We start from the raw sequence: 16440 nt of genomic DNA on the forward strand, positions 1-16440 counted from the left end.
GACGCCAAGTCAGGTGCCACGATAGCGATATGGGAGGTACTTTCCCGACGGAGCGGGCTTGACGTGGTGGCGCGGGGTGATTACGGTCAGACCCCTGCGAATAGCGGCAGGCCGTTCGCTGGGTCCCAAGACGTCACCTGACGAGTCTGGAGGCCGCAAGTTGCGGTGAAAGAGAGAGTTAGCTCAGTGTTCGGAGGTGGTGCTAGAGCGCTGAAGTTGTCCGTCGGGACGAGAGCAGTTGCCCGGGCCGTGATGCGGAGCTGGAAGAAAAGCGCCGAAGCGCCGACCCGAGTCGGAAGCGCCTGCCTCTTCCATCGCCAAGCCCCGCGTTTAGCTTCCCCCACATCCTTCCAGACGTGCAGGTGGCCTTCACGACATTGCGATAATTCTATCGTACCGGAGAAGGCGAGGTAAGTGACGGCCCGAGGAACACTGGCATTGCACGCAATCTGACGCCCACATAGGACCGACCGGAAGGCACGATGAATCCACGCGTCGAAGAAGTCAGCGACTCGGACAGCGACCCGTCAGAGATGGGCATCGACGATGTACCCGCTCTGATGAACGCGAATAATATACCCAGCACGGGCAACAAGTCCATGCCGACACCAGCGCAGATGCAGGCGCTCCAATCGCAGATGCTGCAGCCGCAATCGCCCTCGATGACGACATCTACGGACCGAGAAAAGTCCAAGCACTACCAGTGTTTATACCCCATATACTTTGACAGGTTACGGACAAGGGCTGAAGGGCGTCGCGTCGGCAAGGAGCTTGCGGTGGAGAACCCTCTAGCACGGGAGATGGCCGACGCTGCTGCCGACCTGGGCCTCCGGACTGTCTTTGAGCCTGACAAGACTCACCCCAAAGACTGGGCCAATCCTGGCAGAGTGCGCGTCCTTCTCAAGCACGAAGGAACATTGATGGACGACGATGTGAAGAACAAGCATCATCTCTACATCCTCATCGCACAGGCCCTGAAAGCCAACCCGACACAGAAGAACACACCTTTCAGATTACCCATCGCGGGCCTACCTATGCCCAAGGAGATGCCGGAGCCAGCGATACCAAAGGGCTGGAAGATGAGCAAGATCCTCCCTCTACATTCACCTGCTCTAACGGGCGGTGGTGTCAGTGAGAACTTCCTACAGGATATGATGGGGGAGATGATGGGCGGCGAGGCAGGCAGCGGCGCAAGCAGCGGGACAGAATCGAAGAAAAAGATCAAGGACAAAAAGAAGAAGTAAACCAGCATCCCGGACCATCGCCATCGATGCGTCAGCGCTTACTTCGCCTAAATTAAACGCCAATAGTCCGGCAAATGTCACACAACCTGCGCCGCAGCCATGCATGGTGGAGGCTGTCGTCACATCCTACATGTCACTCCACCGCGCGCTTAGATACCATCCCGACATGAGCGACCAACGTCTCTTGTCGTGGAACCAGCGAATCAACACCATCTACAATCATACAGCAATGCCTCTTCGCTCAGTCCTAGTCGCCTTTGCGTGGCACTAACGCCTGCATTGCTTACATCTCCTGCGCTGCTCTTACATACATCATTCGTCTAGAATTTCTTTTTCGGCCTTCTGTCGACACGCGACTTGATCTGATTCGACATTTCATCAATATGCACACCGCTGCTTCAAAAGCTGTGTGCATTCTGCACATGGAAACCTCCTTGCAGCACTATGTACCACTAGCTGCTGCATATCCGCTATCGAATACTCCGACCGGCATGCGAAGTCCCGGTTCCCACGCCACTTGACAACAATTTTCCGCGTGATACCCTGCGTCTGATTATCTATTCTTACATAGCATGGCCACCTCATCGTGCTTCCTGGCTCCGCAGACGGATGTTCAAATACTACATGATACTTGGTATACTTCTGCGTCATGTATGCATGCGGTTCAGTTCACGTGAGTGGCCCGCTACCCAGAACCGAGCCCCATTAGCTCACCGTTCAAGCTTTCAGCCTCGAAGTCAGTGACAGCCCCGCGGGCCGAGCAACTTCTCTCGGAGAACAGTTGGTCTGCATATACCCTTGCACCCACACTACTTACTTCTCACCGGTAACGCGCCTCATTCGTCCGTTTCTTTTATTTCCTATGGCCTTGCATTCTTAGTCTGCTCGCTACTCCACCAGCTGCCCACCTCGCGTTTCTCGTATGGGACGTCAGACTTGGAATTGTTGGGCCAGGGGGGTACGTTGGTCTCGAGTGGTCGTGTTTACCGAGCCTCAGCCATGCAACCACTAGGTCGGGCCACACACACACACACACACACACAACGTACATGTATGCGAATGCGACACAAGATTTCGCAAGGCATCCAACTAAGCTGCAGCTAATGAGTATGTGCTCGTCGAACTCAGCCGTACTGTCGTATACACGGCTGAACTTTCCCCGATCAGCAGCTCGCCACAATTCGAATCAGGTTACGTATGGAACGGCAGGTGCGCTTTACAATGGAAAGTCTACACCGATTGGAGCTCACTCGGACACCACCAACTGTGGCAGATTCTAGTTTCATGACAAGGCCCAGTCTGGTAGTGCCTGTAGGTGGTGTCTTGCGCGCATTCAGCCTACCGCGATGGAGTGCCATCATACAATCGTGGGTTGAATGAGCCCTGCATTCCAGCCCGCTCGTCTAGCCTCTAGGTGAGCGTCTTGTGTTTGACTCGCATGTCGACTAAATCACCTTACAAGCTATCGTTTGTAGCGCCACTCGGTGTAATTGCCCAGCTGTTGGGTACACTGCATTACACCTCCTATCCAATCTAGACAACGGAAAAATTGTCAGCGTAACACAGCATGAACAGCATGCGAACAGCCTCTCCAATAGCCAAATACCAAAAGAGGCACGTGAGTGGTCCGGGAAAAATAGCCGCAGCCAGTACACATCAGCACACATGCCAACATCGGTGTAAATGGGAACATTGAATTACCTGTTTATAGTCGCCACCGAAATGTCAGAACCAATCATGGCCGATCAGGTTTAAAACATTCATCCATACCCACTGAGGAAGGGACGTAACCACCGGCCCGCCAGGTAAATGCAAAGGTGCCGTCCGCGTCTGAGGGTGTGCTTCCGGGCTAAGCGATGTCGAGCAGCTGCCGTTCTCCGAGCAGCCTGCGCGCATCGCCGAGTTATCTTCGCACTGGCTTGTATACACCCATCGCCAATATGTCATTGCTGGATGTATATCGACGGCAAGTGACGGGAACGCAGCTACATTGGTACCTACGCTACATGAGCCTGCAAGATTGTTCGATTCGGCTTTCAACTTGTCTGTAGTTGTTACTCATATCTTATCACAATGATAACTACGTCTTACTAACACTACACAATGACACAGAATCTGTGTTGAACATCACAAGTTACCTAGAAAATATTTCTAGGTTGGACTCTGCATTGCGATCAAAGCTGTGTACCTGCTGAGGTTTAGTGGTGTGCATGCAACAAAGTGCGATACAGAATCTATGCTCCGCTACGCCTACCAAACTAGTAATCTAGCAAGCTGAGCGAACCGCGACCTGTCTTCACGATCACGAGAGCCGAGATGATGGCACGCCGGCTGAAAAGGGACATCGGGTATGCACCCAGGCCGATGATAGCTTTCGCGCTATATTATGCAGTCTTCTAAGGAAGAGTGACGGTCGAGGCCTGAAAGCCTACGACGACAAGCTGAGCTTGAAGATCAAGAAGATCACCGTTCCTAAGCAGCAATGACGGGACTTTGAACAGTCGGGTAAAGTCTAAATTACCTTGAAGCAACACACGCAACTCTTATAGCTTCGGGGAGGGCACTTCGGTCATTGACATGCTTCAACGGTTTTTGCATATATGCTTTGCTACACTGCAACTTTCGCTAAAGATATTCATATCAGCGATACGAGAACATACGACAACTAGGTAGATATGGTACGGATAACTTTCGAAGCGTTAGCCCTTAAAAACCGACTTTAGGGAAGTAAGCATGGACCTCGACTAAAAAGCATCAGAGCGCATGTTGCATAAAGCATCGGTCCACGGTGCTCAGATCGCCTTTTAGTGCCAGGAGGTCCGCATTTCGTCCGCGTGACACAGACATGGACGTCATCCGCGAAGATTTAACTCGCGTAGTTTACGAAAGATCGTCCTACCCGGGAACACTGCCAGCCTAAACATCGCTACCGGAGCCATCAGAACCCGGAGCCGACTTGAAGACGAAGGTCGGCTGGTAAGAGTCAAAGCGTATGGCGCACCAAACACCGCACGATACTCCCTCATGCATGTATTGCCGACTGTCAGGATACTCGTCGGTCCCCATCCATAGCTCCTCGCAGCTTCTATCCAAACCCGGAGTTCCACTTCATCTGATCCACCGACCTCCTCGCCGCAACGCTACTTACTGCATCTTGAATCCAATGCCCATTTCCCCCGCCTCAGCATACACGTCATCGCGATAAACCGCCCTCGCAAGTCTTCTTCGTCCTTGCAGTAGTATCTGGAGGGTAACGACTGTTGATGCCATGTTGATGGAAATGTCGGTTTCGAGGTTCCCGGACTTCAGTAAGAGTTCGAACATTCAAAAGTTGATATGTTCAGATAGAAATTGAGATCAGAAGCGGTAGCAATGAGCGATATGCACTACTACCTGGGTACTGACTCACGGTGTGCGCGCTCCTATCATGGTACTAAACGACGAGGAAACGAGAGAAGTTCTTCGACGAGCTGCGGACAAGATATAAGTTCGCAGTCGAAGCCCAGTTTTATATCTGACTCATGGCTCAGATGGAGAGCGATACCTAAGTGCTCAAGTCTTTCTCGCAATGAGGACAAAGTGCGCTTTTGACACTATATAGGGCCTGGTCTTGTTTAAGGCTCTTCATTGAGACGGTACTTTCTTTGATGTTGTTCGCTGGTGAAGTCGTTCCTGCCTACTACCTACCTAGGTAGGCCGCGGCGCTCGGTCCGCTCTGCTCGATTCCTGACCCACTTCTTGCAAAGACCAATTTCAGTCCAGACCTACCTCGTGGGGATCTTCCATGGTGGATAGAAGCAAACATACCTACATTACCTGCGAACACCCGGTTCGGCTGTGGGTATCTGACATGATTCGGGCCTAATACAGAGGCAGTAAGGCTTAGCTCACGTTCACCTCGACAACCTTCTGATGACGAATGCCAATAGTGCAAGCTAAATCCCGGGCCTATAGAACACGACAGGCGAAACAGTCGCAGGCGGCTAAGGACGGAAGCGCATGAATTGTTGAGGTGTCACGGTCTAAGCCACATGGCGGCTGCATCTGGGGTTGTGTTCCTGGCACGCCTGAGCAAACAAGGACAGGGGTGCGAGGTTACCATAACAACGCCCGAAGAAACAACACCACTGCATGCGCCTCCGCCGCATCACTGCTGGGGAAAGTAACTATTACACCCTTTTTGAACACATCCATATCGCATTGTTGCCCATTGCAATCACTTCTCAAGTGTCACGAATAGCGACGACACTTTTCTATACCCAATCTGAATTTTCGCGACGCATACACATAATGGACGGGTCCACACCACACAGTGGTTCACACTATGGACGGCCACCTGCATATGACTATGATGACGGATCCCCTCAGCAACTACAGGGAGGATCAACCATGCGTTTATTGACAAACGTGGACGAGGACCAAAGTTACGAACAGAGCTACATGCCGTGAGTATTTGTCTCACTCTTTTCCCCCATCCACTTGCGTCCCGCATACGGACCCAATCTCATTCCCCACCAGAAGATCGTCTTTCGAGGACACTTCAAACATGTCGAATGCCAACAGCAACACGGCTGAACTGGGCGAGCGCATGACCATGTCTGAGGTCGGCAAGCAGAAGGCTGCCGAGGCGGACATCCACGACTTCCTGCGCGAGGCGGGCGATGCGCTGAGTTCGACGTCGAGCGCAGCAGCAATGCCTACGCAGATGCCGCGACGGAAGACGATCAAGTCGCAGTTCGACACGACGCCCTACAAGACCGTACGGTTACAAGACCCAGACTTACCATTACTTTCTTCCCGCAGACCTCCATCGCCAGTATCGCGATCATACCACCCCACAAACTCCTCAGTATCCGGCTTATCACGGACGCCGTCAGTGATGGACACTGCGCCGAACATGCCGCCGCCGGGAGAAGACCCATACGTACCATACCGACGGCCGCTGTCACCCGACCGACCATATTCACCCACGCGCACATCAGCCGACTACTCGCGGCCGCCAGCGTCAGTCAACTCATACGAGCCAGTGGATCTCCATGGTAGCCCACGGCCAGGCAGCCCTCAGCGGCCACTACCACCCCAACCCTTGTTCACCGGCCGCAGACCAAACTCCCGCGGCTCCGAGGGCACCATGGACATGACTGATATGACTTCGATACCCATTCACGACGATGACGACCCCTTCACCGACATTGGCGACGACCGACCCGACCTGCGATCGCGCGACTCGTACATGACCGACGACACATACACAGACATCTACACTGAGATAGATGAGAAGGCAGAGCACTACGGGCCGGCTCCCGATGGCGCACAAGAGCGACGTGGAGCGCGCGACGCTGTAATGACAAAGAAGGAGGTCCGATTGATCAACGGTGAACTCATTCTAGAGTGCAAGATCCCGACCATCCTCCACAGTTTCCTTCCACGACGAGACGACATCGAGTTCACGCACATGCGATACACAGCCGTGACATGCGACCCAGACGACTACTGTGATCGTGGATACAAACTGCGCCAGAATATCGGCAACCCGCGCGAAACCGAACTTTTCATCGCCATCACCATGTACAACGAGAACGAGATCGATTTTACCCGAACCATGCACGGTGTCATGCAAAACATCAGTCACTTCTGCTCCCGAATGAAGTCAAGAACCTGGGGAAAGGACGGATGGCAGAAGATCGTCGTATGCATCATTGCGGATGGTCGCGGAAAGGTTCACCCGAGAACACTCGACGCGATCGCTGCCATGGGATGCTTCCAGGAAGGTATCGCAAAGAACCACGTCAACCAGAAAGAGGTCACTGCCCACGTCTACGAATACACAACCCAAGTCTCGCTGGACTCAGACCTCAAGTTCAAGGGTGCTGAGAAGGGCATCGTGCCCTGCCAGATGATCTTCTGCTTGAAGGAGAAGAACTCAAAGAAGCTGAACTCGCATCGTTGGTTCTTCAACGCTTTTGGCCGCGCCCTCAACCCGAACGTCTGCATTCTACTCGACGTAGGAACCAAGCCTGGACCCAAGGCTCTGTACCATCTGTGGAAGGCCTTCGACACTGACTCCTCGGTCGCTGGAGCTGCTGGAGAAATTAAGGCTGGCAAAGGCAAAGCGTGGCTTGGTCTACTCAACCCACTTGTCGCATCGCAGAACTTCGAATACAAGATGTCGAATATCCTCGACAAGCCATTGGAATCGGTGTTTGGCTACATTACGGTCTTGCCTGGTGCGCTGTCGGCATACAGATATCACGCGTTGCAAAACGACCACACAGGCCACGGTCCTCTCAGCCAGTACTTCAAGGGAGAAACGCTCCATGGTCAAGACGCAGATGTGTTTACCGCAAACATGTACTTGGCTGAAGATCGTATTCTGTGTTGGGAGCTTGTGGCGAAGCGCAGTGAACAATGGGTTCTGAAATACGTCAAAGCGGCGACTGGTGAGACAGATGTGCCAGGTAAGATCATACACCCACGATTTCTAGATGACACACTAACATACCTCAGATACTGTACCCGAGTTCATCTCCCAACGTCGTCGTTGGCTAAACGGAGCTTTCTTCGCGGCCGTCTACTCCCTTCTGCATTTCAAGCAAGTCTGGGCCACTGACCACACTATTGGTCGCAAGATTCTGCTCCACATCGAATTCGTCTACCAGTTCGTGCAACTCTTGTTCACGTTCTTCTCGCTTGCCAACTTCTACCTGACCTTCTACTTCGTCGCCGGCTCACTGTCAGACCCGGAACTGGATCCCTTCGGCCACAACATCGGAAAATACATCTTCTACATCCTCCGCTACACATGCACGCTGCTCATCTGCATGCAATTCATCTTATCTATGGGTAACCGACCTCAGGGTGCCAAGAAGATGTTCTTCTGGAGTATGGTCATGTACGGTGTCATCATGGCTTACACTACCTTTGCCTCTTTCTACATTGTCATTGTTCAACTGAAGGATCCGAAGGCAGAAAAGACGATCGGTGCCAATGTCTTTACCAACCTTATCATTTCGACTGCGACAACGATTGGTCTCTACTTCCTCATGTCCTTCATGTACCTGGATCCATGGCACATGTTTACGTCGAGTGCGCAATACTTCGCTCTCCTACCATCCTACATCGCCACACTTCAAGTTTACGCCTTCTGCAACACCCACGACATCACTTGGGGAACCAAGGGAGACAACGTCGCGAAGACCGATCTGGGTGACGCCAAAGGAAAGAAGAAGGATATTGTCGAACTCGAGATGCCATCAGAGCAGCTGGATATCGACAGTGGATATGACGAGGCGCTTCGCAACCTCCGTGACCGTGTCGAAGTTGTCGAGCCCCCGATCTCCGAGTCGCAGCAACAGGAAGACTACTATCGTGCCGTGCGTACCTACATGGTGGTCATATGGCTCATCTCCAACGCTGTCCTCGCCATGACCGTCAGCGAAGCCTACTCGGACCGCAAAGTCACAAACAACTTCTACCTGACCTTCATTCTCTGGGCTGTCGCCGGTCTCGCCTTCTTCCGCGCCATCGGCTCAACCACTTTCCTCATCATCAACTCTATTCAAGCCATTATGGAGACGAAGCTCAAGTGGGAGGACAAGATCGATGACAAGAAGAGCAATAGAACTGGTCTTGGAGGCGGCCGCAAGTACGGCAGGAACAAGTGGTGGAAGTTTGGATTCGGCGGCGGCGGTGTATCGTCGAGTTGGTTCTCTGGCAGTACGATTTCGAGTAAGCTTAGTAGCATGACTCCCAGTAGCTGGGGCGGAAGCAGTGTTGGACGATAGGTATACCCAGGGTAAGGAAGGGGCGGTAATGTGGTTTGTACTACGACTTCACGATGGATTGATCTTTGGCGTTCTGGATACATACTTTGGGATGATACCTGAGCTGGGCTGTTGAGCTCACTCCAGTGTAGTAGATAGCTTCTTGTGAATAATAACGATTCTCTCACATCGGCTTTGATCAGAAATAATGTTGCGTTCGTGAAGGTTTTGCCGCCTGACCTGGGGTGACGCGCCAGTCCAGGAAGGCACGCTAGGGTCGTGTGTTTACATCCATCCCACTCCCGCTCCCATCCCGCCGCACACGCAGCCGGCGCAACACTCCCCACTTGCCTACCCAACGTACCGACGAGACCGAAATGGCGCCCAGAAGCAAAACCGCGAACATCTCCTTCACAGTCGACTCGGCCTCGGAAGACGAAATGACGGTCGACGAGCTCAATGCGCTTCCCACGCCCGAATCCACCAGCGACAAACCCGCGCGAAAAACGCGTGGAACGGCTGCGCAAACGAAGAAGACGTCTGCTGCGACCAAGGCGACTGCTAAGGGCAAGCCGGCGACGCGTCGAACGAGCGGTACAACTGCGGTAGCTATGAAGAAGAGCGCGGCGGCTGGCGCAAAGAAGGTAGCGGCAAAGGGCGGTCGCAAGGCACAGGCTGAAGTCGAGGAGGCCAATGCGAGCGACACGGAGGAAGTAGAAGACTTTGAAGAGCCGGAGCCGGTTGCGCAGGCCAAACCAGCTAAGAGAGGCAGGCCAGCGAAGAAGGCGCAAGAGGAGGAGATCGAAGAGCCAGCGCCCGCGCCAGCAAAGAGAGGGCGCAAGGCAGCTGCGAAAGAACCCACCGAGAAGAAGGAGACGAAAGCGAAGCCTGCGCCAAAGTCAAGAGGAACGAAACGCGCGACCGAGCCAGAAACCGAGCCTGAGCCAATGACAATCCCCGAGACACAACAAGAGCCAGACGCAGACACAATGGACATTGAAGACTCGATTGAAATGGGCGAAGAGATACCTGAAAGCATGCCTCCACCACAATCACAACCCTCCGCACGGCGAGCGCAAGCCCAACCGAACAGCAGAGCGCGCCGAACATCAGCATCGCGGAAAAGAACAGGAAGCGTGTCAGACTCTGAACGCGACCCAGTCATGCGACGGAAAGTCGGCGACCTCACCAGGAAGCTAGATGCCATGACTGCCAAGTACGAAGCGCTCAAGGAATCTGCGTCAACAGGCAAAGAATCGAACTTTGAGCAGCTTAAGAAGCGGACGGAGCAGATTGCCAAAGGTACGACCTTCTACATCTACATGTTATGAGGAAGCTTGTTGCTAACACGACAAACAGACCAAGACGCCGTAATCAAATCCCTAAAAACGCAACTCACCGACCTTCAATCCCGTACCTCGACCCTCACAACCCTGAAGAAAGACCTCGCAGCCTCCACAAAGGAAAATAGTCGTCTCACGGCTGAAAACAAGAAACTCGCCGATGCCCTCGCGACCGCGCAGAATGAGAGCAAGACGCTGTCTAGCAAGCTCGCCGCTGCCCGTTCCTCCTCGCAACAACCAGAGGGCAATAAGAACGTGCCTGGCAGTGCGGTAAAGGCTAGGACCACGGGGGTTGTGCTGCCAGGTACAGCGGAAGCAGCCAAGGAAGCGACGCTCGCGAAGCAAAAAGTGGATTTGTATAGCGACTTGACGAATTTGGTTGTCCTGGGCGTGAAGAGGAGTGAGGATGAGGAAGATGTGTTTGATTGTTTGCAGACGGGGAGGAATGGGAGTAAGTCTTTTCCACCATCCACATCCCTCTACCCATCCCCTTCCCATTACCACTGCCCCTACCAACTTCCCCCTTCGTGTACTGACTAACATCTTCCACAGCTCTACACTTCCACCTCACAGTCGCCACCTCGGGCTCCTCCTACGAGGAAACAGAGTTCATCTACCAGCCCCTGCTTAATGAGCAAAGAGACAGGGAGTTGTTGGACCTGTTGCCGGATTATCTGACGGAGGAGATTTGTTTCCCTAGGGCGCAGGCGGCGAAGTTTTATTGCAAGGTGGTGGATAGTATGAGTAAGAAGATTGTGCTTGAAGAGGATGGGGAGTAAGGTTGGGTGGATGTGCGTGGGAAAGAGGAAGAAAAGGATGATTGAGAGGGGCAAGGGCAGATGGAATGCGTTCTCCCTGTCATGTCATGGATTGGTTACGAGGGCTCTATACCTGGTTGGTTGATTCGTATCTTCTGCTTGTTTGTTAGGATTGCAAATACCCAGTCACGTTGTCCAGTCGTCTCTAATTGGTAGTATCCCATCATCTGTGAAAAGCGTGGAAGTGAAGAGTTGATAGAGTCGTTCCAATGCTTGTTTGTTGGTACAATGGGCGATATCTACAATGCTGTCTCCTTCCCTGGAAGCACACGCGCGTTTATCCGAGGATATATCGGATTCCGCGACGTATGTTTTCATTCGTCATCTACCATCATTCCCCTCGGTTCGAGCCGGATGCCATGTTGGATTGTGTCTTGTTTATTGCTTTCCTTGGACCTTGTCGGCGGCCTTCTTGACGTACTCCCTGTAGTAATTTGTTAGCCATAGTCCTCTCGTATTCTATTTCATCCCATTCCATTCCTATCACGTCCTCTCCACCTCTGCTGCTCTCGCAGACGAACAGGTGCTTTCATGTCGCTGTAGAGGCGTGGAGGCATGTGGATACGCAGGTGTGGATATGTAGTGTGTACGCACTTGACAAAGTTCTCCTCATCAGGGCTCTTCGCGTTGATCGGGGGAGTGGTAGGGTCCTCGGCCTTCTTGCCGCCCATGGAGAGCGCAGCACCGGTGAATGTCACGCCGAGGGTGGCCATCGCAAGCTGTAGAAACGTTCGTTAGCCTGTGTCCTCATGTCCCCCAAATAAATCCCATCCTCCCCAATTGAGCCTCTCCAGCCCCAGAATCGCCGAGAAAGTACGGGCAGAGCATGCGCCGCACTGCAGTTATTCGCAGCTTCCGTATCCAAACTTTTCCTCCTCTCCAAGACATGTAGAAAAGGCAAGAACATACGACGTGCGATCCGACCTGACGGCCCATAATAGTGTACATAGCAACCATCTTTGCGGTATTCGAGGGTTTTCCGTGCCGTAAGCGGGGTGATGCGTCGTCAATGGATGGGTGGTGGGTGGAGGTAAGAGAGTCGTGGGGTGGGTGCGTTGCCGGGTGCTTGCGCGGAGCTCTCTTCGGAAGAGAAGATAGGGCTTGGCGGGCGTGTGGCTGGTGCGTGGCGCAAACGGGAGGGAAAGAGCAGGGATCAGGTGGGTGGCTGGTGGCTGGTGGGTTACGAAGCGATTTAGTGGGTGTGACGTCTGTATGCGGCTACCGAGGTGGTGTGAGTGAGCCTGTTGGGGCCTGTGAGGTAGGCAGTAGTGGTACCGAAGAAGCATGGAGGGTTGCGACTAACCTACCTGCGCTTGCTCGATTACCTGTTCTTGCTCTCTTTCCGTTCGCCTTTTCTCTTTAGTAGTACGACGAGCACGCAGCTGGTTATAAAGAGAAGGAATTGAGCAACACCGCGACCATGGCAAAAGACAGCAACAAGAAGATCGAAGAGATCGATGGCGTACCTGTGGAGCGACAAGGCGCGCGACCAGACTTCTCGATTCCACCCCCGAGGAAACAGCTACCGAAGGAGCTTCAGGATACGCTCAACGATGAGGAGAAGCTGTGGGAAGTGCTTTACGATGGCGAGTATGTATACATCCTCAATCACACTATCACGACCAGCAATGCGCCTGCTCTCTCCTCCTCTACAGGATATAGATAGCTAACCTATTCCCAGAGGTGAAGACACAACAGACACCTCCCTCCGCTACGCCGCCTACGCCTCGCGCATCCGCACCATCATGCTCTCGGCCCACCGCTACGTAGCCTACACCTCCGACATAGGCGAATCCTTCCGCCCCATCGCACATCCTTACCTCGTAAAAGGCGCCTACGGTATCTCCTGGCTCTACCTCATGGGTGACGTCTCGCACGAAGGCTACAAAGCGTACGTTCGCAATCAGCGCGTACTGCACCCGGAGAAGTACATAGACGACGCCGCCGCAGAGAAGAGCCTGGAGAACGTCACGAGTAAAGATAGGGATATGGCGGCGACGGGTGGCAAGAGTAATGCGGCGGGTATCTTTGATAAGGTGCAGGAGGCTGCGAAGCAGGCGACGAGTACGGAGGGAGTCAAGTATGGGGATGCGGGGAGTGCGTTGACGGGTGGGCAGGTTGTTGGTGGACGGATACCGGCGATTGAGGATTACAGGGCTGTTATGGCACAGAGAGCTGTGTTCCAGGCTGTTGCGTCAATGGGTCTGCCGGCTTTTACTATTCATAGTATAGTCAGGTACTCTGGGCGTGCGCTGAAGGATGTCAAGAATAAGACGTTGAGGACGTGGGGGCCTATTGGGGTAAGTGATTACGTCGAAGTAGAGTGGAAGGAGAGTAAGATGCTAACGATACGATAGCTTGGTCTCGCAGGTGTACCTTTCTTGCCCTACATATTCGACGAACCGGTTGAGCATGCGACGGAGTGGCTGTTTTATAATGCGTTCAAGACGTTCGGTGGAGAGAAGGCGGTTGAGGGAAGGCCGGCGACGGGGGTTAAGGAACTGAGGAAAGAAGAGACGGAGGCGAATAAGCTGAAGAAGGAGTTGTAGAGGGTTTGGGAGGTGGACACACGACATGCCTAGATATCACGATACACGCTATACACTCTGTATGAATGTAAATATGGAATTCTTCTCTTCGAAACGCTTTGAATAAGACCAGATGTGATTCCATTCATATACACGGGTATCTTTACAACGGACCAAGATCATTCTTTCAAGAGATTCATTGCGCTGATGCTCAAGCCTTTCCTCTCTTCGTTCCCTTCTCGCAAGCCTCTGTAAACACCCTCAGCAGCTCAGGGAAATCGCACACATTCATCGACTCAAACGCCGGATTCTTGTCCACCTTCAATGCACTCATACGCGGACTCTTGATACCAAACGCGAATTTGGCGAGAAACCTAGGGTCATCGCGTGCGCTGACTGCCTTCAGTACTTGTTGGATCTTAGCTGGGTCAGGAGGTTGAGGCGGCTCATCAGGCAGTACGGCTTGCGTATGAGTCTCGCACCACGTGCAATGCCCGCATTCCTCTGCTATGTCAGTGCTCTCTCCGAAGTAGTCTGCGAGTGACCTAGACAGGCAGCGTTTGTCGGTGATGAGGTTGATTAGGGCTTTCGTGCGTGCGAGATTCTGTGTCTCGGTCTTCTCCATGGTTTCGTCCAGCTGCGCGACGATCTTGTCGATCTCTTCGGGTGTAGATGGTAAAGGACGTTCGAGGCGGTAGATGTTCTGCACTCCTTCTTTCTTCAGCTCAATCGCGCCACGCTCGTTCCATTCGTCCATTTTGCGCACTAGATCTGCTCGAGGTATACTGGATGAGTTCGCTAGGTCGTCCAAGGCGACATGCGTCCATTTGCTACTCTGAACGGATGCCCTGACGATAGCGGACGCTGCTGATGACCCATCGTTCTTTACGAGATTCGGGTTCATCGTGATGTATGAGTACTTCGCGTAGAGGGCCCCAGCAGAACGGAAGAGCCCAAAGTTCAGCTCCATTTGCGCGTACAGGATACCGAGAACGATGGCTTTGATATCGGTTTGCTGACCCTGAGTGTACAGTGAGAGCTGGAAAGTATCACCTGCTTTGAGCTTCGAGCGAGCAGGAGAACATATATCCTGCATCAAGAGCTTCAATGAGCGGAGCGAAGGCCGGTCGCCGTAGGTGAAGATGTTGCGGAGGTAGAAATCTTTCGTCGAGAGGTAGAACATGCACGTACTCGGCTTTCCGTCTCGTCCAGCTCTGCCGATTTGTTGACTGTAAGACTCGATGCTGTCAGGTATGTCGAAATGAACAATGCTACGAATGTCTGGTTTATCGATACCCATACCGAATGCGATTGTTGCGATAACGATCATGTCAGTGCTAGCCAGAAACTCGTCTTGCGTTTTCGTGCGCAACGGAGCAGGCATTCCGGCGTGATAGAATTTGGCGTTGAAGCCACGCTTCTTCAGTTCTGCGGCCAGCATCTCTGTGCCCTTTTGGATCGTCACATATACGATGGTAGGACCTGGGTACTTTTTGACGTGAGCAGCAAGTTTCGACACGTAGTCGGCGTCTTTTCCGTTCGCCTCGGCAAGAAGACGTAGATTGGGACGGTACATGGTCGTCCTGAACAGGCCCTCTTTCGATATGGAGAAAGCATCCCGGATGTCTTCGGCAACCTGCGGTGTGGCTGTAGCTGTCAAACACACGACTCTCTCAACTTGTGCTTCTTTTGCGAAGCGAGCAATCTTGAGGTAATCCGGACGGAACGAGTGGCCCCATTCTGAGATACAATGCGCTTCATCCACGGCTAGCAGACGTATACCTCCGGGAATGTCTTTGAGCGACGCAATGAAACCTTCGCTGTTGAGACGTTCTGGTGCGCAGTAGATCAGATCTAGATTTCCTTTCTTGAGGTCGTCTTGCGTAGCCAGGAATTGGTCGCGAGAGATGGACGAGTTCAGCACGGCAGCCTTGATACCGCGGCGCAAGAGGGCATCGACCTGATCTTTCATCAAGGCAATGAGTGGCGCGATGACTAGAGTGACGCCACTTTGTTCACGAGTCCGGCGACCAAGCTCTTCGTCTTGATATCTGAACGCCACAGCAGGCACCTTGGAAAGTTAGACGAGCATTTCGTTTCATAAGACAGGACTCGCCTGATAGCACAGGCTTTTTCCACCTCCAGTGGGAAATACAACAACTGCACTTCCTCCATCAAGGAGGCGGGTAATAGCTCTTTCCTGTTCGAGCCGAAAGCCATTCAGTCCGAAGCGTCCTTTCAGGATGTTGTTTGCGAGGATTCTGCTGGCCGATGGCGCATCGGTGGTGTTCTCCTCATGTCGACTCCGTTTGGTTAAAGACTCAATGTCTGCGCTGTCGTTGGCGATCTTGCGCTTTCCATCAAGCGCAATGGTTGTGCTAGCAGCGAACTGCTCTTCGTCTCCCGAAGACCAGCCAAACTCATCATCACTCATATCAGCGTATCAAGCGACGGCTAAAAAGACGTAGTAGCTCGTGTCTTCGAAGATTTGACCGCGACTTTCGATTGTGGGCGAAGGTTGCGGTGGCCATGCGCGGAAGTCGCGACTTCACCTATATCCAGGGTTACACGCCAAGGGATCAAAAGCGCGCTAGCACGTGATTAGACGTGTCACCACCTGCAGTGCAGCTCGCGAAGAGGAACGATAACTGACAACGCACTCCCCCAAGATTCTCAATGGTCACGCATACAGCTGGCTGCATCTCTTGATCGTGCACTGTCAGGCCGAGGCTGCGTTGCTCTGA

At 53.0% G+C, this 16440-nt stretch overlaps 5 protein-coding genes across 5 annotated transcripts; 4 read left to right on the forward strand and 1 right to left on the reverse strand.

Moving 5' to 3' along the window:
• Positions 1-29: 29 nt before the first annotated feature.
• Positions 30-1244, forward strand: J4E92_010444 (uncharacterized protein; the record flags this gene model as incomplete). Its single annotated transcript, XM_051501782.1, has 3 exons — positions 30-36; positions 403-410; positions 465-1244. The coding sequence occupies 3 exons, from the start codon at positions 30-32 to the stop codon at positions 1242-1244; spliced, it is 795 nt and encodes a 264-aa protein (XP_051348017.1).
• Positions 1245-5684: 4440 nt separating this feature from the next.
• J4E92_010445 (uncharacterized protein) lies at positions 5685-9028 on the forward strand (the record flags this gene model as incomplete). The annotated part of the gene is made up of 3 exons (XM_051501783.1): positions 5685-5689; positions 5763-7702; positions 7752-9028. 3 exons carry the CDS (start codon positions 5685-5687, stop codon positions 9026-9028), a joined length of 3222 nt encoding a protein of 1073 aa, XP_051348018.1.
• Positions 9029-9384: 356 nt separating this feature from the next.
• Positions 9385-11129, forward strand: J4E92_010446 (uncharacterized protein; the record flags this gene model as incomplete). The annotated part of the gene is made up of 3 exons (XM_051501784.1): positions 9385-10309; positions 10367-10801; positions 10903-11129. The coding sequence occupies 3 exons, from the start codon at positions 9385-9387 to the stop codon at positions 11127-11129; spliced, it is 1587 nt and encodes a 528-aa protein (XP_051348019.1).
• A 417-nt stretch (positions 11130-11546) lies between these two features.
• On the reverse strand, positions 11547-11881 carry J4E92_010447 (uncharacterized protein; the record flags this gene model as incomplete). The annotated part of the gene is made up of 2 exons (XM_051501785.1): positions 11547-11592; positions 11763-11881. 2 exons carry the CDS (start codon positions 11879-11881, stop codon positions 11547-11549), a joined length of 165 nt encoding a protein of 54 aa, XP_051348020.1.
• A 707-nt stretch (positions 11882-12588) lies between these two features.
• Positions 12589-13717, forward strand: J4E92_010448 (uncharacterized protein; the record flags this gene model as incomplete). Its single annotated transcript, XM_051501786.1, has 3 exons — positions 12589-12758; positions 12850-13468; positions 13526-13717. 3 exons carry the CDS (start codon positions 12589-12591, stop codon positions 13715-13717), a joined length of 981 nt encoding a protein of 326 aa, XP_051348021.1.
• Between the last annotated feature and the right edge of the window lie 2723 nt (positions 13718-16440).

Source organism: Alternaria infectoria (genome assembly GCF_024043175.1).
Source record: "Alternaria infectoria strain BMP 0036 chromosome Unknown scaffold_36, whole genome shotgun sequence".
Lineage (NCBI taxonomy): Eukaryota > Fungi > Ascomycota > Dothideomycetes > Pleosporales > Pleosporaceae > Alternaria > Alternaria infectoria.